This window comes from Beta vulgaris, chromosome 6, assembly GCF_026745355.1.
Source record: "Beta vulgaris subsp. vulgaris cultivar EL10 chromosome 6, EL10.2, whole genome shotgun sequence".
NCBI classification, from domain to species: domain Eukaryota; kingdom Viridiplantae; phylum Streptophyta; class Magnoliopsida; order Caryophyllales; family Amaranthaceae; genus Beta; species Beta vulgaris.
The window spans coordinates 5,911,845-5,930,403 of NC_079207.1; the positions used below are offsets into that span (position 1 = coordinate 5,911,845).

Genomic DNA, 18,559 nt, shown 5'->3' on the forward strand with positions numbered 1-18,559 from the left:
AAAATTTATTTGAGAATAGATAGAAGAGAGTATGTATCCTTTATTTTCTAGGTAAATATGTCAAACATTATAAAAGTGTCTATCCTTCTTTCTTTCTTTTTTGACTTAATCCGACGAAATTATATAGCTTAAACCAAGGTCCTATTAGGAGATACAATAATGTTACTTGGGCCATTCAAGTTTGGACCCAAGTAGGAATCTAGCATAATAAGTTTATAATAAGCTGGGGGTTCAAAATACATTCAATTCCATAACAACTATGTGAGTCTTCTCTTGCACGTTTTGCCAACTCATCAGCGGGAGTGTTGGCTTCTCTTCTTTCATGCACGAGTTGTCCTCCATTATTTGTTTTACCCACTTTACACAATCATTGGTCTCTTACACCATCTTTGCTCTCCTTTAACCCATTTCATATGACCCATTTGAATTCACTAATTTAAAAATTGGTAAGAAGAAATTCTCTGGGCTGCCCTTGCACAGGACCTCCACCCAGAGATCCATTACAAGCCAGGCACTCCCAACCCCCAACCCCCCCCTTAAATCTCAAGCAAATGCTTAGGGGTAGAAATTGAATCCTAGATCTTTTTAGGGAAGATGGAAAAACTCACCACTTGAGCCAACAACCAACTCCAATTCCTTTTGAATTCACTAATTATACATTACTTTTTTCTCTCTCCCCCCCAAAAGTACAAATATCCAAAAACAATTTCTTCACCCTTTTAACTTGTGTGTTGCACGAGTTTAAATGTAATATTTTAGATATTAAGACACCAAAAAGGTATTAGTAAAACCACAGTGCACTCTTGGCGTTTATTGTTGAAAGGCGAAGAAAAATTTATACTCCATCAAACATTTCACACCCAACACTCTTTGAATGGGACTCACTTCACATCTGCCCGATACAAATATTTCAATAATTCTAACATGCTCTCTATACAAACTTGAACCATAACCTCAAGTATGTATAGAGATCTCTTTTTACCAATCTACTAAAATCTTATATTCTTATCTTATTGATCTTCTTATCGAAAATTTGAGTGATGTTGCAAACTATTAAGGGGAATCAAGTGTTCCAAGTCACAATGATTCGAATGCATGATGTGAACTTATTGCCCTTGTTTTTACTAATATACTTCTAAACCAATTCAATAACACATGAATTTGTGAGACATGCACTAAATAGGATAAGCAACAACCCAAAGTATACCCGGGACACAAATTAATATCCTCACTTTCATCAATCATTCAATATTTCCTGCCCATCTTCTAGACAAGGACACAAGTATTACCTTAAAACATCAGTGTCAGCAACTGTTTAACAGTCAAACATATCACTGAACAGGTGCTTCAGACGACTAGATGCATGCCATAATGAAAACTTGACAATAGCATGTATTGTGCTATCCTATTCTACATCCTATATGTATATTCCTTAACAAAAGAAAAGTATCAGATGTTCAACACCTCTGTGTTTCTGTGATTATCATTTTCTACTACTATGATTCAGTTCATAACATTAACACTATGTCAGTATGTATGCAAATACTCAAAAGTATCCATTGTTGTTAAAGAATCACGAGCTTGGCCGTCATTCCAACTAGATTCTACAGTTCTACTTCTACAGACTTTGAACCACTTCTACAATTCCTTGTGCTAGTTGTACACTTGCTCAACCCAACTGCAAATTTCAACAAGAAAAGCATATATAAAATCAACTGACTTCAGTTTTTGTTTTTTGTTTTTTTAATAAAAATGTATTGAGAACAACAAATCTTGCTTGAGAATTGAGATTCTGATCGAAAGATAACTACCTGGTCCACCCCGTCAGAGCCACCACCTGTACTTTGTCGTCTCTTCTCTCTCCATTTCTCTCCCCACATTTTAGCCTCTGCTACAGCCTGTTCTCTATTTACAACATCACGGTTTGATGTCTTGACCGTTTCACTGGGTCCAATATCTATAGAGCTTCCTTCAGATATACTGCGAGGACGACCATGCTTCTTTGATGTCAGATAGTTCATGGCAAGAACCACTTCATTCATAGTGGGCCGGGCATTGGCTTTCTCTCTGAGGCACATTGCTGCAACCTCTACAGCCCTGTGCAGCGCGGACATAGGAAACTGCCCATTCAGCCTAGGATCTGCTAACTGCATATGATTCTTTCTATCTTTCAATAGCGGACGTGCCTGCAACCACAATACAATCCTAAAATACCAGACAATTTGCAATCACTCAATACCAAGAAGAACGCATGAAGTGACACCCATCAAACATCAGTCCTTTACATGTATAAATATAACAAAAGAAAAACTCTCCTTGGCCAAATTTTAGCTAGCTAAACATGATCTAGTTAAGGTGTGGGCCTTACACAGAGCACTGTCACAAAAATGCTCCTACTACACTCATATGAGAAAAAAACCGCAAGCTAAAATTTAGCAAAATAGCCTCACTCATAGAAAAATGAAGACACCAAAATATCCCGGCTGACCACACGGAGCTTATTTCTGCAATTCATTATTTATTTGGCCCGTTTCAAACAAAATGAGAAGGGGAGGGCTATGCAGCAGAAGTACATAGAAGCTAAAGGAGGACGAGTTTGGACATTAAATTACCCAATCAAGAAGAGAAGTTCTTCCACCATGACGAGTTGTATCAACTGCTTTACGCCCAGTAATAAGCTCCAACAAGACTACCCCAAAACTGAATGTATCAGATTTTGCTGTCAATTTACCAGTTAAGAAATACTCGGGAGCACAATACCCATGGGTACCCATCACTCTAGTGGAGACGTGAGAATTATCTCCAACTGGACCAAATTTGGCAAGACCAAAATCGGAGAGTTTTGGGTTGTACTCATTATCTAGCAAAATGTTAGATGGTTTTAAGTCTCTGAATATAACAGATGGTTTCGCTTCATTGTGCAAGTAATCCACTCCTTTTGCTGCACCAGCTGCAATTTTCATTCTTGTATTCCAGTCTAGTGGCTCCTTTTCAGGTGGAAGATCTACAAAGTTGACCACATTAAGCCATCATACATTCATTCAGTTTTCCAATGTAAAAATCAAAGTGAAAAGAGCTTCAACTAAATATAATCGACTTGTAAATTTGTATTGGTGTTTCTGGAAGTATTTATTAGTAGTAAATATAATTTAACTTGTCAACCAACATAAAAGCACTAAAAAACATATTCTACCATGAAGATGAGCTTCAAGCGATCCCAAGGGCATGAATTCAAGGACTAGCAGCCGTTGCGAGCCTTCAGCACAGTAGCCAATCATATGTACAAGATTAGGGTGGCGCAAAAGAGAGAGCATGAGAACCTCCACTAGGAACTCTTTTTCACCTTGAAAACCTGTTAGATTAAGCTTCTTAACAGCAACCACCTGTGCGGAATCATACATACTTTTAAGAGTACAACTTTAAGGCATTGATTTAAACAAGCAATCCTGAACTTGAGCTAACTACCAGACATACATACATACCTCACCAGTATCCAGAAGTTTTCCCTTGTAAACAGACCCAAATCCGCCTTCCCCAAGGAAAGTATCTGGATGAAAGTTCCTAGTTGCTGTAGCAAGGTCTCTATAGTTGAACACTGTACCTCTACCTCCATCATGGCCAGCTACATTATTGGTAATAAGGGACTGCCCTTTGGAATCTGCCTCAGCTCTGCGCCCATGTTTATTGGCTTCTGCAACATATAGCCAACAGAATGTAAAGCAAGATATGATCCCATTGGTGCAAACAAGCAATGAAACAAATCCTCTCCAATGGTTCTGAAAACTTGGTTAGTGAATTCGACCTCAGCGTCTAAAACCATTTAGTAGATACCCTCCCACAAAAGGTATTATGATTGTACACTAAAAATTCAATATTAATGCTATCAAGATGACAAACAACATCCTAATGATTTGCCTCCATCAAACTGTAGTCTCCTAAAAACTAGGGTAAAAGATTGTAGGAACACATAGACTCCTTGGTATCTTATTGCAACACACAAGGTAAAATTTGTTTGTAAGGCTGGGATCACATAGGTTGTCCATGTAGTAAACTTTTAGCATTAAAAAGCAGTGGAAACATAAGAGAAGCAACCTATTGGGTATATTAGTGCTCGTTTTACTAGCAAAGATAGATTGCCAACATACCACGGTCATTAGGGGTGAGCACAACCGGGTACCCGGTAGAATTTTATAGACCCGGACTCAGACCCGGACCCACTGGGTATTGAAAATCTGGAATTGAAATTGGAATTGGTCCAACCGGGACCTAAATTTTTGGACCCAGACCCGGAACCGGTGGGTACCAGGTCCAGAACTGGGTACCCAGTTGTAAGTTTAACAACATACTAAGATGGGCCAATTGAGCTATAAAAATTTTTTAAAAAATAAATGGGCCTAAAGGCCTACTAAATACTAATTTTTTACTTAACAACTATTATCCTATTACCAATTCTATATGAGTATATGAAAAAAAAACCAATTCTAAGTATTGGGTACCTGGACTTATACCCGCTCCAACCGGGTACCCAGAGCCGGGACCGGTCAAAACGGATACCCACCAGGTACTGGGTCCAAAAAAATACTACCCAGAATTGGAACCAAATGCAACTAGGTCCATTTTTTTGGACCCAGACCCGGTCCCGGGTCCGGGCCCGGCGGTTCCATGCCGGGTCCGGGACTGGGTCACGGTACCCGGAATTTCTGCTCACCCCTAACGGTCATACATTATGATCTCATAGCAATACACAAGGTAAAATTTGTTTGTAAGGCTTGGATCACATAGGTTATCGATGAAGTAAAATTTTAGCATAAGAAAGCAGTGAAAACATAAGAGAAGCAACCGTCCTTATGGGTATATTAGTGCTCATATTGCTAGCAAAAATTGATTGTCAAAATACCACGGTCACACATTACGATCTCTATGTCTTGCAATACTTTCTACACATTTCCTTAGATGGGTCGGGTCCACTATATAAAAAATTACTATTTCTTAGCCCCACATGGGGACAAAAGTCCTCCCAACCAAAATCCAACCATCTTCCATAAACTAATTTGAATAAAATATTCACTAAATGTTTTCTTTAATCCCATAATCTATTCTATTTCTTTACCCATGCAACAAGTCAATATCTTTGCTTAGACTATTGCCAAATGAAATGGGCCAAGAATTGCAATTAGGTTAAGCCTTTTAATTTATTTCATCTTAGTCATATTAATCATCAACAAAATCATAATAATACACACAAATCACTCCATGTTATTCCAATTGGACTCTTAATTAGAATGTAACAGTAGGGAAACTCTAAAATACAAGCAATATAAACATTAAACATGGTTAAACTCAATCAAAAAGAAAAAAGAATTAAAGAGCTAAACTGAATTCATCATGGAAGCAAGATCTTAATCAAGCTAGTAATGTACATAAAAAGATTTTACAATGCAACATAATAAACACTGAAAAAACTCATTAAACCCAAAAACAAAACAATTCAAATTGACAAAATTAAGGATGATCATAATTCATATATGTAAAAAAAAAAAAAAAAAAAAAAAATCTTACCCACATTACGATCAGAGATGCTAGGAGTTTTAAAAGACTGAAACTTTTCTCCATTAAATTCCTCATAATTTCTCCTCTTTCTCCACCCAAAACAAAACCAATCAATCATTTGCTTTCCTGAAAATTTAAAAACTAACCCTTTGATTCTCTCTCCTCCCTTCAAGAAAAGGGAGGGTATGTAATTCAAAAGAATCAGAATTTTACAAATCAATGAACCCACAAATTTGCATTGATGAAGAATGCAAAACAAAGAAATGTGATCAAGAAAGATAAAAAAAACAATCTAAAGCTAAACAAGATTATGTGATCTCGTTAAATTTCTGGGAATTCTTAGGGGAAAAATAATGGGGTGAAGAAAAAAAGGAGAGTGAAACAGAGGAAGTGTGCAGTTACAGAAAGGCGTAGAAGATGCTGGCTGAAAATGTAATTATGTGTTCAGAGAAAACTTGCGAGTCTTTTTTTCCCCTTTTTCATGTGTTCACATTCATTCATATTTTATGGTTAATTTTGCGTACATACAATGAAAAATACTACATATATTCTCCTCAGTTACGAAAGCCTGTTTATGCGCACCTGACTATATTCTTCCTAACACACTCATCTGTGCTTTTCAATTGGTTTCAAACTTTTTACTTCATCATGTAATTTCCCAACAACTCACCAAGTGCTAGATTTTCTTTTTTTAAAGGGAAGTCAAGCTGATGTAATAACCAATGGTAGAGTGTCGGAGAATATATGAGGGAAATTGCCCCTTCGTTCGATAGTGATTTTTCCGTACTTGTTTAATTATTAAGGGCAGTAAAAATTAAGCAAAGTGATACTTGATAGGCAACAAAGTTTTCGTTCCTTTTGACATGAGACCATGTAATTGAATTAAAATCGTTATAATAAAACGATAAAGTATCTTTTAAAACACATTGGATCTAAGAAATGGAATGCAGCTTTCGCCTACCTATACGCAGGGAGGCAGTACGAGTTGAGTTATTGATGTGATATAGATTCAGGAAAAAAGAGAATTCCGCTTATAATTAAAAAACAATTTATGTATATATTTCACAAATATATGAAACCAAAGTAGGCGATAAATAGCTAAATGACATGGAAATAAGGGTATCATTTTCAAAATTTTGCCTAAACAAGATGCCTTTTGGGAAACGATTAACAAAAATTTGATTATCGGACTCTAGGATGATGTCTTGATACGCATATAGTCATATTGCCTTGCTAGTTTTATTGCCAAGGAAGGGTTATCGTTCTGCGAATTCCGAAGGCCACCAAGCACAAATCTTGGATGTGCCTTGAAAAGAATCCCACCCATCACATCACAATCACGAGTAGGAAATTTTTCTTAATCGAAAATGTCATTTGAGCCATTTTCATAATCCAGAATAACTTTTGTTGTAATTTTTTTGTGCATAAGTATTTCTTATACTCTTATCGAGATAACGGATACTCATTGAGCTTCCAATAGGAACAAATGCTTGCAAAGTTACACTCCCAAGTCCCAAAGGTACATTATCTTAGCTTCTCTCAAAAGGCCACAAAAAAAGGAGAGGAAAAAGAGAAGTAAAAGGGACTAAACTTCCTTTAAAAAATATTCCCAACATCATTAATCAAGGCTCAAGCAACTCATTCCTGCTGCTTTAGTGCTTTTACCAGCAAATTAAACCCGAAGATCTAAAGTTTACCATTTACGTGTGAGCAAAGATAACGAGGGCATGCAATCATGTAATTCTTTATTTTCCGTGATTCTAATTGCTTTTTCTAAACATCACAACCAAAGCACCAAAAACTGCCCAAGATTAGTTGCCATTATTAACTAATATAATTTCAACTTGGAAAACAAAGATTTGAACCCTCGATCTCTTGCTCATATTAAGACTAATCAAACCAGAAATACAACTTCCTTTTTTCCCTTTCAACGGCAGAAACCAATATTTGAACCCTCGATCTCTTGCTCGCATTAGGACTACTCAAACCCAAAAAAAAATACTACTTCCTTTAATGCCTTCCAATGGCAGAATTTAGATACATATCAAAATCCGCCCCTGTTTATTCCCCTCTAACCAAATACAATCGAGAGAAATTAGCTTTTAGATATACAGAGGGTGAAATGAGAATACCTACACTTACAAAATTAAGATATCCTTTATATGTATAGAAGTTACATTGATGAGACTGGAACCTTAACTACCTTTTTCTTTACTTTGCAGTAAAATTGGAGATGTTCCTCATCAATTGTGCCCAAACCAGATAGTCGGACGCCATACATCTTTAACCTCCGAATGTCTCGAGGGATAGGAGATTGCCAAATCCCGTCCCACCAACCTGGTGGAAGAAGTGGCGTATAAGCACATTGTATGGGTTGCCCGTGACAACTTAGCGGGCCAGCAAACCTGTTCCATGCATGTCCCCATCCAATCTGATTGCTCAATCCGTTTCTCAGCAGAGTGCTCTGAAAGCTGCTTAGAAATGAAAAACCAGGATTTGTGTTCGCATTTTCATCTGAATATTGAGGGCAAGAAAGGCAGAAGAGTCAAGACTAGAGCTACAAACAATTATCTTAAAGTAAAACTTAGATTAGGAAGCACTACAGTACCAAGATTATGAGCTGCAGCTAAAGCTGCGATCAGCTGGGCATAGGTTGTTCCAACTCGCCTATTGGCCCCTGAAATAACGGCGTATTTTGCTCTTGATGCAAGAAAGAAGTCCACAAATGCAACCCATCTTGGTGCTGGTCCCCAGTCTTTGACCCTGAATCCTAAAGCATGTGACCTGCTAACCTCAAGGGAATTGTTTTTTCTGAAATATTTGTAATCGAAGTGAAGAACCTGCAAAGACAGTTTTAGAAGTTAACTGTAGCAGAGACGCAAGCATCTTAATGCTTTACCCATGAATGGACTAAAGCATTAAGAGTTGAGATGAGTAGTATAGCTATTTTCTGGGTCTCATATTATACATAATATTACATGAAATGTAAGAATGTGACAACCTTAATTGAATACCTCAGCAAGTTCTTCTAAACTCGGTTTGACTGTGCTTATAAAAGAGGGGGTATCAGAGACCACGACCACCTTGGGTCTTGCCACCTGTTCCAGGTTCTCCAAGGCTTTTCTGATGCAGCTTAGTGCAGCTTTCACTGGCCACAATGACCTAAATGCACCCACAAACTCTGTAAGCATTTGGTGGTATGATTGCACCTGGACTACAACATGCCAATGCATATCGAAAGTTGATTTTATGAATCAAGATTTAGAGTGATATATCATGGTTCAGAACTAATGGGTATGATAGGTCCCCAAGCAAATAGTTTTTGAGCCAGGCAAGCATTTTGGTTGTGTTATCCTGGTTCTCCTCCAGGACTGAGTTTTTTTTTTTGTGTGCTAGGAGTCTAGGACTTTATTGCCATCATCATCTTTGCACAATGTTGAAAGAGGGTCCAAGCCTAAAGGGTTGCGCTATGAGATAGTGTTTCACATAATGAGACCTTTGATTATGCCTTCAGCTTCCTTTTGAAATGGCCATGTACCACACCATCCGTTCTCCAAGATGTATGTGTTTCATCCATACATGGCAGCATTAATAAACCCCTGCCATCCATGATGCTTCTGCCGCCACTTCCATCACAAATTTAACCCTCTTCCTCCTATGCTTCCTTCTCCATTTAATTTACTTTGTTGAGCTTGTTAGCTCCTAGATATTTAGATCCAAATAACTTAAAACATGGGAATCTTTTTAGGAGGTAACCTTAATCCCAGGAGTTGAATGTAAGGGACATATATAGGTATATATACACAATATATCCCCTTGTCCTCCCCACCAAGCTAATTCAAATGAATTTTTTGGTGGTAACCACTATGTCAGCTACACTATCTTCTATGATTATACTGAAAACTTTCCGTAATAGAAGTGCATTTCACAATTAAAAGGCGAAGGAGGTGCAGGGAACAACGATCCTAACTCCGCCTAATGCAACGATATTACCTTGTACATCTCTGCAGCTCAACAAGTGAAGGGTCACAGTTGTAGGAAGACTAACATCACCATCACACTGTGACCACCACGTGTGCTTCCTAATAAATAATAATGCATATAATCATGTTCTAAGGAGAGGCTTGCCTCATTACAGTACCTGCTCATCAGCATCCGCACATGCAATGTGATATCTGGCTCTTCTCCGGTGGCAAGAACAGACTTAACTGCAGCCTCAATACCCGGAGAAGGAGATATGAGAACTCGCATTAACTCCCCAAAAACATTAGGTCTCGAGTGAAGTTCTGGCTTTCCAAACAACTCAAGAGCTGCACTCCTCATCTCAGGATGCACATTCTTCAAGAAAAACTGAGCAGCGACAGCATCTGTTGTATTCTGCAACCTATAGTAAAACATTGCAATACTGTATTAAAACTGCATTATATTTCCTACAAGCAATAAAATTGTTTCTCATTTTACCAAATGATAGGCTGCTCCCACTTCCTCCAGTTGCTACAAAGGATGTTTGTACGCAAAGGCTTTTGAAAATCATCAATTCGAACAACCAAATGACGACCAAATCTTGACACACAGCCATTCTTTTTCCATAAATGTTTGACTTCTTTCAGGGTAAATGAGGCATTGCTGTACGTAATATAGTCCCCAAAAGGATATTTTCCCCTGAAAAAAAAGGTGGAAGCTCAGCATTTGATCATGACAAAACTATTCGCAAACATTGATTTGGTGTTCTGCTTAATCAAATGCACTGTTCATCAAAATGTTCATGAGTCTCTGAATTTATCAAATGGACAAGTAGTTGATAATAAAAGTTCCTAAATCAGCCTACCACTAAGGTGCTAATAATAGTGTGCAAACAAGCACCCCATGTTACTCAGACTTAGGTACTTGTTTGGAAATAGGTATCTTTCCGGGTATTCAACTCAGCTATTTATGGAAAGTTTTCATTATTCTGACCCATAATGAAGTGTGAACGTGTCCATACCCATGAAGCTTCGAGGGTATGCCACAAGAATTCAATGTGATATTAAGAATCCGAGTAACATACCAGACATATATTAATTCCCTATCAACGCCACTCGAAGACATTCAAGAAAATAACTAAAAATATAAGCCAAAGGCTTGAGAGAGAACCAATATGCCTGGTTTGCCCGATGATGAAGGAGCGATTCAGCATGATGCTTAACGCTGCAGACGTTAATATCTTGTACATTTCATTCCCAAAGCCAGCTTCAGCAGCTTTTGCTATCACAAAACCATGCTGACAGAATTCCTCTGGAGGGAGCTCCCGAACTCTTGAAGGACCTGAAATATATTATAAGTCAGAAAGGTTGCTTCAAGTTAAATAACCCAAAATCACATAATTCAAGTGCTTTCTTTTTGTACTTGGTAATCATCACCCAAGTTGAATTACTTAAGACTATAATCGAAAAAATGTAGCAAATCCTATTTATTTATCCTCTTCATTAAGAAATTTAACAGTGCACACAAACCCACATTTCACTATACTTATCAATACCACTTCATACATAATTCTGAAAGTAAAAATGTAGGTTAATCAATATATGTATCTTAATCGAGTCATTAGACACTCCCAAGCAACACGAAACGAATAAATCTAACAAGATCTGACATGACGATATTTTTTTGCAAGTTGGTGAGCATTTATAGTCAAAACTTGGCTCCATAATCGAGACATTCCATTCAAGAACAGATAGACAGATAGTAAATGGCATCTATTACTCAAATAGCTTGTCAATACTGCAAAATTACGATTAAAAAACTCAGTATCAAACTAATCATATAATCTACATTTATAGAAGTTGTGGGCTCATGAAATGCTAAAAAATACAAAGAATAAAAGAGTGAAAAAAAAACCTTGATAAATTAAGCTGTAAAACAGTAATTTTCAAAGTTTACACACAGAAAAGCAACAATTATGTTTACTGCACAACATTCACCAAAAATAAAACAGTACAACAAGTAATATTAAACGTTAAAGTAATACATTTATAGAAAAAGAAGCAAGAAAAAGTAAAAGAAAGAAAAGTTTACCATTGATTAGAAAATGATTATTAATCAATCTTCTAACTCGAAGAGATTCTTTCCAAGTAGCAAAATCAGACCCAAAACCTTCCCCCATCTCCTCAACAGTAACACACGCCGACGACGTCGTTTTCACAAACCCATGACTGTTATTTTGAGAAGATGAAGAAAAAGATGAAGACTTTACATCTGGGTTATTTACAGAAATGGAGATTATACTAGAATTTGAATATTTCTGGGAAGATGAAATAGAAAAAACTGCTTGAGTTGAAGGATCTACAAGCCTAATATTCAACAACATTAACCCAATAATCGAAAGAATTCCCATTAACATAAGCATAGATTTTATTGAATGTAACAACATTCTTTTTCTGGATAAAATTATGATTATACCCATTTCTTCTTCTTCAAATTCTGGGAAAGAAAGTTTTGATATTTTTTTTTTTGAAAAAATTTGAATCTTGGAAATGCAGAAGAGAGAAACTGAAAATGTACTACCTATTTAAGGAAACTTTATTATAAAAAAGAAAAAGAAAAAGGAAAAATGGCAGCTTTATAAAGCAGTTAACGGAGGATTACGCGGTGTTGTGAAGTGGTAACCATATATACTCTCACGTGTCAGTGTAACCTTGTTGGATTGCATGACATAAACTGTAGCCTCAGATTTTTCTTCCTGAAAAACATTTGCACCAAGATTTTAATAAAGCAGTCGGTGTATATGTTCATGTATGTAGTAGTAATGTAGTATAACGTTATAGTTGAGGTACCATACTAAAATTACATTTAATGTTGCTTTGAATTTAAACACTACAATACTAGACTTGTAATCTTGTAGACTAGTAATAGTACCAAGTGATTTATCCCAAAAAAATAATAAAGATGGGTAGAGTTTCCATGTATAGATTTGAAAATTATCAACTTTGCTCATTAATGTAGCTACAAATTTGGATTGGGAAAAACCTTGGATCATGCATGGTGTATTAATATTATGTATATAGAGTATTAATCTTGCATCTTGGTGTAAAACTCGAGACCAATAGTTGACTTTGCATATTTTTTTATCTTTATTTTACTTGGGCCATCTTTCAAGAATCCGTAGTAAGAATTTAGAGGTGACCTGGTGAACCCGGCCTGAAAATGAACGGGTTTTGGGTAAAAATTTCGGGCTACGGGCAACCTAGATTTGGAAAAATAGGCTAAATTTCAACCATTCCCAAAATAATGGGTTTTGGCGTGGCTTTTTTGGCCCACACCTTGGCCTAGTCCGGCCCGGCTCGGGGCTTTAGCCCGAAACGGACCACTTTTTTGCCAAAGTCAACTCGGCCCATGATCTGCATTGGGTAAGATTAATTTCCTCTGGGTTGCCCTCGCATAGGGTCGCTCACCCAGAGGCCCAACAAGTCCCCAATGAATCATCAATGGTTCATCACAAATCAACAAACAAACACAAACAAACAAACAAACAATCAACTGTGTTGAGTACGTACCAATACGGTGAAATAATATACTAAGCACAGTCAAAACAATATGAAACAATCGTAGACGTAATACTACGAGAGTATTACATTTATAACTTTTATAATTTAGTTGGCAGCGAACAGACATCGTTGTAACACCCACAAAATACATACACGTCTACGACTACGTTGCATCGACTTTGGGAGTGTTACCGCCATGGTGAAACGCAAGGCTTATTGAAAAGAAATGTTAATTTAAATCATTGTCACGAAAACTGAACTGCAACTGAAATAAAGATGTAACTAAAACTCGGGAATCATCAACGATCCCTTTTTATTCAAACCACAAACTAATTAAGTAAATCATAATAGTCTTATAATGCTTAACAAAAACGCATTAAAGCTTCAAGACTAAAAACTATCCCCCATATGTTCAACATCATGCAGCAACCCCAACACACCTAGTCTGCTCCCCATTGTTCATCAATGGTTCATCCCATGTCAACAAACAACACAATAACACACAATCAGCTATGCTGACTTGCTGAGTACATACTATAGCATTGAGTACATACTAAGCATAAACAAAGCAATAAGGCCTAGACATGATACTACAGTAGCATTACATTCTTTACTTTTTATTTCTTGGCAGCGAACGGACACCGTCATCTTACTAGAATCATACGGGCAACTTCATCCCTAATAGACAACTTGGTCTATTAGATGAAATGCAAATACGGCTTCATTCCGTCCCACATCCATCACCTTAATATGCATACTCCCAATATCGTACGGAACCTTCCGCCTACTTGAGTTATCAAAATTTATAAGAACACGACTGTCGTCACAATAAGCTTGCATAGGAGTGTAGAACAAGTGTAATACACCGTATTTTTTTTAGTAAGTTAATATTTATATTTTTAGAAAAGTTTTAGTTTTTAAAAAGGTTTTATTTACTAAAAAGGCTTATTATTTATTAGAAAGGCTTTTATAAGAAATGTTTTGGATATTTAAAATAAAGTTTAGCCCAAATAAATTTTGGGCCTAACTTTTCTAAGTTTTACATTCAAGTAGTTGGTTCAAAATAAATAAAAAAATATTCTTAAAAAGGTTTACAAAAGAAAGGAAAAAGATTTAGAGAAATTGCAAAAAAAGAAAAAGATTTAAAGAAAAAGGATAAAAAAAAAAAGAAAGAAAAAGAAATTCCGCGGCAACTCACGCCACGAGTGAGTTGGAATGTAGTTTTTTAACAAACTTTTGTAACTTTTTCTTTTAACTTATCTTTTAGTTATTTTACCTTCTATAACTACGTATTATCGGGTAATTTCTACCTTTTCCTAATTTTAGTTGGATAATCATAAATATTAAATATATCTTAGCTAGATTAGTTTATCTTTTTCCCTAAATCTATCTTTTAGTTTTCTAATCTTATTCCAATTCTACTTTTCCAACTAGTATAAATAGGGGTCTCCACCCATCATATTTTTCACACCAAATTTGAGAAATAAATCTCTTTTCTCAAATTTAAACTCTCTCTCCCTCTTAGCCTACCTTTTCTCTTCTCCCTAGTAGTTATTATTATTTAAGGTGCGTGTATTTATAGATCTTTAATAATTGTTTTGCAAGTGTAGTATTATGTTTTTAGGAAAATCTTTTGGATTGAAATATAAGTTTTTATGAGTTTTGTTATGAATTGCATCTGTTTAATAGGAACATATTTAAAAGTTTATATATTTTATTTATGAACTTTGAATTATGTCTTTCATTTAATATATTTATAAAGTTTTATTTTTGAATTTATATTCAAATATTTTAGAAGGAGTTTAATATTTAGATTCATGTCTAAATATTTAAAAAGGAGTGTTTTTGAACAATTATTATTTTTCAAAGGCTAACCCTTGAGCAAGTTATTTTATTTATGCCTTTGTATGGCTAAGTTTTAAGAATTATTATTCTTTTTAAAGGAGGATTATTTCAGAAGGATTTTTATTAGACATATGATCTTTTATGATCACAATTATAAAGAGGCCACGACTTGTTATTTATTAGCAAGAACGGTAGCTATTATTTTATTTACCCATGTACTTTTTGTATAAGTCATGTGGACAAGGTAGTTCCCATCGTAATAGACTCAGTAAGGAATACTAAACTTGGGGGGTGCACACTTTAGGCAAGGTACCTAGGCAAGGAAAAAGGTTTTTATCAAGGTTATATACTTTATAGTATACAAGTATCCAAGGATTTATACAAATTATTTCAAGTATCCAAGGAAGGTTTATATGAGTATTTTGAATGTTTAGTAAAGTATTTAAATTTCCGCATATACATGTACTCAGTATTTTTACTGACACGCATTTTGTTTTGTTTCGTTTTATGGCTTTGTCCCTGTGATGACCCTTTTGGTGAGCAGATTTACAGGTTGATGCATACTTCATATGGTGGAGCTAGTGAGGAATCATAATTAGTCAAGGAGTTGTTATTTTATTGTCTTCATTTCCATTGTTATATAATTGTACAATAAAGTTTATATTTATAAAGAGAAGTTAGTTCAGTTATTCCGCTGCATTAATTTAAGTTCAGTTAGTAGTTAGTATTAAAGCCTTTAACGTTATCACGTGGCAGTAATATTCTCAAGTTTCTCAAGGATTTTATATTAAAATAAGTTTTCCAAAAGAGAGAAATTTGGGGGTGTTACAACAAGTCCCACATTCCCCCCCATTGTTCATCACTTGTAGGGAGTCAAACTACAAGTTTATTGCCAAAATCCTTTATTAGTATTATCCATTCATACCATATTAAACATAGAAATCTAATAATCATGCTTATGATACGATAGATTTATGCATTATAATGCTACATATCGATTTCCAATCACAATCATGTCACCAAACAATATCAACCATCACAATCGTTCCCTATCATGCTTCTAGGTTCCAATAGAATAATTCACAACCTAACATGATACTAGTAATTGCAACTGGACTGCTACGCGTACGTACCTTGTAACGAAGAATTTTCGCTGCCTAATTAAACGTTCCGCTTATGAAATTGGGACCTAAACAAGTAAGGAAATATACTTCAGTGCTACTAGTATTTCGGCGTATAAAAATAACTAATCTGGTTGTTTATTAACTTTATTTTATTTCATAACTCTATTGAACTTAGCGTCTTTTAAGAACCAAAACAGTGAGCAAAACTGATTTCAGTTAGTTTAATAACATAATACCTTTACCAACTCTATTCAAAACCCTATGTCCAACACTACTAAAATCAGATTTGAATAATAAGACCATTATAACATTCTAACTATAAGTAATATTATGATTTCTTAACTTTACACCTTACTTACTTACAAAACCCTAAATCGGATTTACAACTTAAATTTATTTTACAAACTTAATCAATTAATAATTTGCTCTAATTACAATTTATTTAACTTACAACTTAATATAATATAAATCAGATTATACAATATTAGGTCCTGAAAAAAAAGGAAAATCATATTATATACATATTATTTTGTTTATACCCCTTAGTCTCGCCGGTGTTTGCTAGCAACCAAACTCCGGCGGCGACTAGCCATGCACCACCACACTCGTGCACCTCTCGCACGTACGGCACCAGGAGCCTCAACGTGCTCACGCGACTTGCACACCGCACTCGCACACCATCCTCGAGGTCTCGTACTCCTCGCTTCGCGCTACCACAACAGTGACGCACCATGATCCTTCGCACCACTCGCGCAACACAACGATCTCGTCGCACACCCTTGGGCACGCAGGTGCGACTTCGAACACCCCAACCCTCGTCGCGCGAACCGCTCGCGCAACACACTAGACTTCGCACGACCCCCTACTCGAACACCGCCACATAACACACATCAATCCTTGTCGCGAATCGCTCGCACAAACCCTCAACCACGACCTCACTCGACACTCACACTCGCTCGCCTCAAACTGAGAGGGACGACTGAGAGGGGGATAGAGAGATTAGGGTTTTCTGATTTTTTATTCTTTTCTTTTTAATTCTCTCCGATTTATAGTGTGACCATCATAGGTCTATTAGTTCTTGGTTTATTTTATTTATTTCTAAATTAAAATAAACCGAACTATAATATAATTACGTTATAGTTGTAAGCGTACCCAAACAATATTAATATTATATTTTTTTTGTAAATAATACTAAAATACCTTTCGATTCTATTTTTTATATTTTATTATTTATAAAGAATAACTCCAAAAATACTGAGTATTATAAACATCATCTTACTAGAATCATACGGGCTACTTAATTCTTAATAGACAACTTGGTCTATTAGATGAAATGCAAATACATTTTCGTTCTGTCCCACATCCATCACCTTAGTATGCATACCCCATATATATATATATATATATATATATATGTGTGTGTGTGTGTGTGTGTGTGTGTGTGTGTGTGTGTGTGTGTGTTTAAGTTCATATGAGAACCACTCATTTTTCCTCAATTTGCGAAGATTTTGATTATTTCTTAATATTTTTGCTCATTTTTTGTTTCACTTATTTTGTGATTTTGCTCATTTAACAATTTTATGCTCATTCATCAACGTTTTTGTTCATTTTACATTTTGCTCATTTTACTTTTTTTCTCATTGAACTTTTTTATGCTCATTTTACGTTTTTTTTTCTTTTACATTTTTGTTCATTTTACGTTTTTGATAACTTAATGTTTTCTACTCATTTTATGTTTATGCTCATTTGTTACTTTTTTTTGCTCATTTTAGGAAGTTTTTGCTCATTTTAAGTGGTTCTCACGGTTCTCACCATAAGAGGGTTCTCATTAGAACCCAACCCTATGTATATATATAGGAGAGAAATAAAAAGAAAAGAATAAAATAATCATAAACCCTAATCTCTCTCATTCTCCTCTCCCTCTCAGCCGTCTCTTTCTCAACCGTTCTCTCTCTCTCCTCTCTCCTTTCTCCTTCTCCCTCTCCCTCGTAACCTTCAACGAGGTTGTGTGTGTGGTTTGTGCGAGGAAGTTGTTCATGTTGGGTGTGTGGTGCGCGACGTGAAGTTGTGCAAGGTTTCTCGTCACCTTCGACGAGGAGTGGGTTGTGTGCATGTCGTGTGTGTAGTGTCCGAACAGTCAGTTTGTGCGACGAGGGTTGCGACAGCAAGGGTGCGAAGTCGAGGGTGTTTGTGCGAGCGAACAAAGTGGTGCGCACTGTGATTGTGCGAGCGACTTGTGGTTCGAGGGTTGGTGCGAGCGATCCGTGCGACGAGGTTTGGGGGTGAGAAGTCGCGCCTGCGAACCAAGGAGGGTTTCGAGCATGTTGTGCGACGAGCGAGTTGTGGCTCGAGTGTGGTGCGAGAAGGCGTGAGGCACTAGTAGAAAAAGGATGATTTGCATCCCCGGATTTGCGTCGCACAGACACGGAAGTGACGCAAATTACCTTTGTGCATCGCATGACAAAGAGCACTCGACGCAAAACATCAATATTCATATCGGCATACGAGCAATATGCA

General features: G+C 36.3%; 2 protein-coding genes across 3 annotated transcripts; both read right to left on the minus strand.

Annotated features, from left to right (window-relative positions):
* Positions 1-1,454: 1,454 nt before the first annotated feature.
* Positions 1,455-6,213, minus strand: LOC104895225 (probable serine/threonine-protein kinase PBL7). Of its 2 annotated transcripts, none has more exons than XM_010681675.4 (6): positions 5,560-6,213; positions 3,483-3,691; positions 3,194-3,402; positions 2,613-3,004; positions 1,812-2,186; positions 1,455-1,678 (listed from the first exon to the last, which is right to left on the minus strand). In XM_010681675.4, exons 2-6 carry the CDS (start codon positions 3,614-3,616, stop codon positions 1,670-1,672), a joined length of 1,119 nt encoding a protein of 372 aa, XP_010679977.3. In that variant the 5' UTR covers positions 3,617-3,691; positions 5,560-6,213; the 3' UTR covers positions 1,455-1,669. The 2 variants fall into 2 exon arrangements, with proteins under 2 accessions (XP_010679977.3, XP_010679976.3); XM_010681674.4 differs by having other exon boundaries at positions 3,194-3,383; positions 5,560-6,209.
* A 1,319-nt stretch (positions 6,214-7,532) lies between these two features.
* Positions 7,533-12,120, minus strand: LOC104895226 (uncharacterized). Its single transcript, XM_010681676.4, has 7 exons — positions 11,605-12,120; positions 10,692-10,854; positions 10,012-10,212; positions 9,692-9,934; positions 8,565-8,712; positions 8,159-8,390; positions 7,533-8,064 (listed from the first exon to the last, which is right to left on the minus strand). Exons 1-7 carry the CDS (start codon positions 11,990-11,992, stop codon positions 7,724-7,726), a joined length of 1,716 nt encoding a protein of 571 aa, XP_010679978.2. The 5' UTR covers positions 11,993-12,120; the 3' UTR covers positions 7,533-7,723.
* Between the last annotated feature and the right edge of the window lie 6,439 nt (positions 12,121-18,559).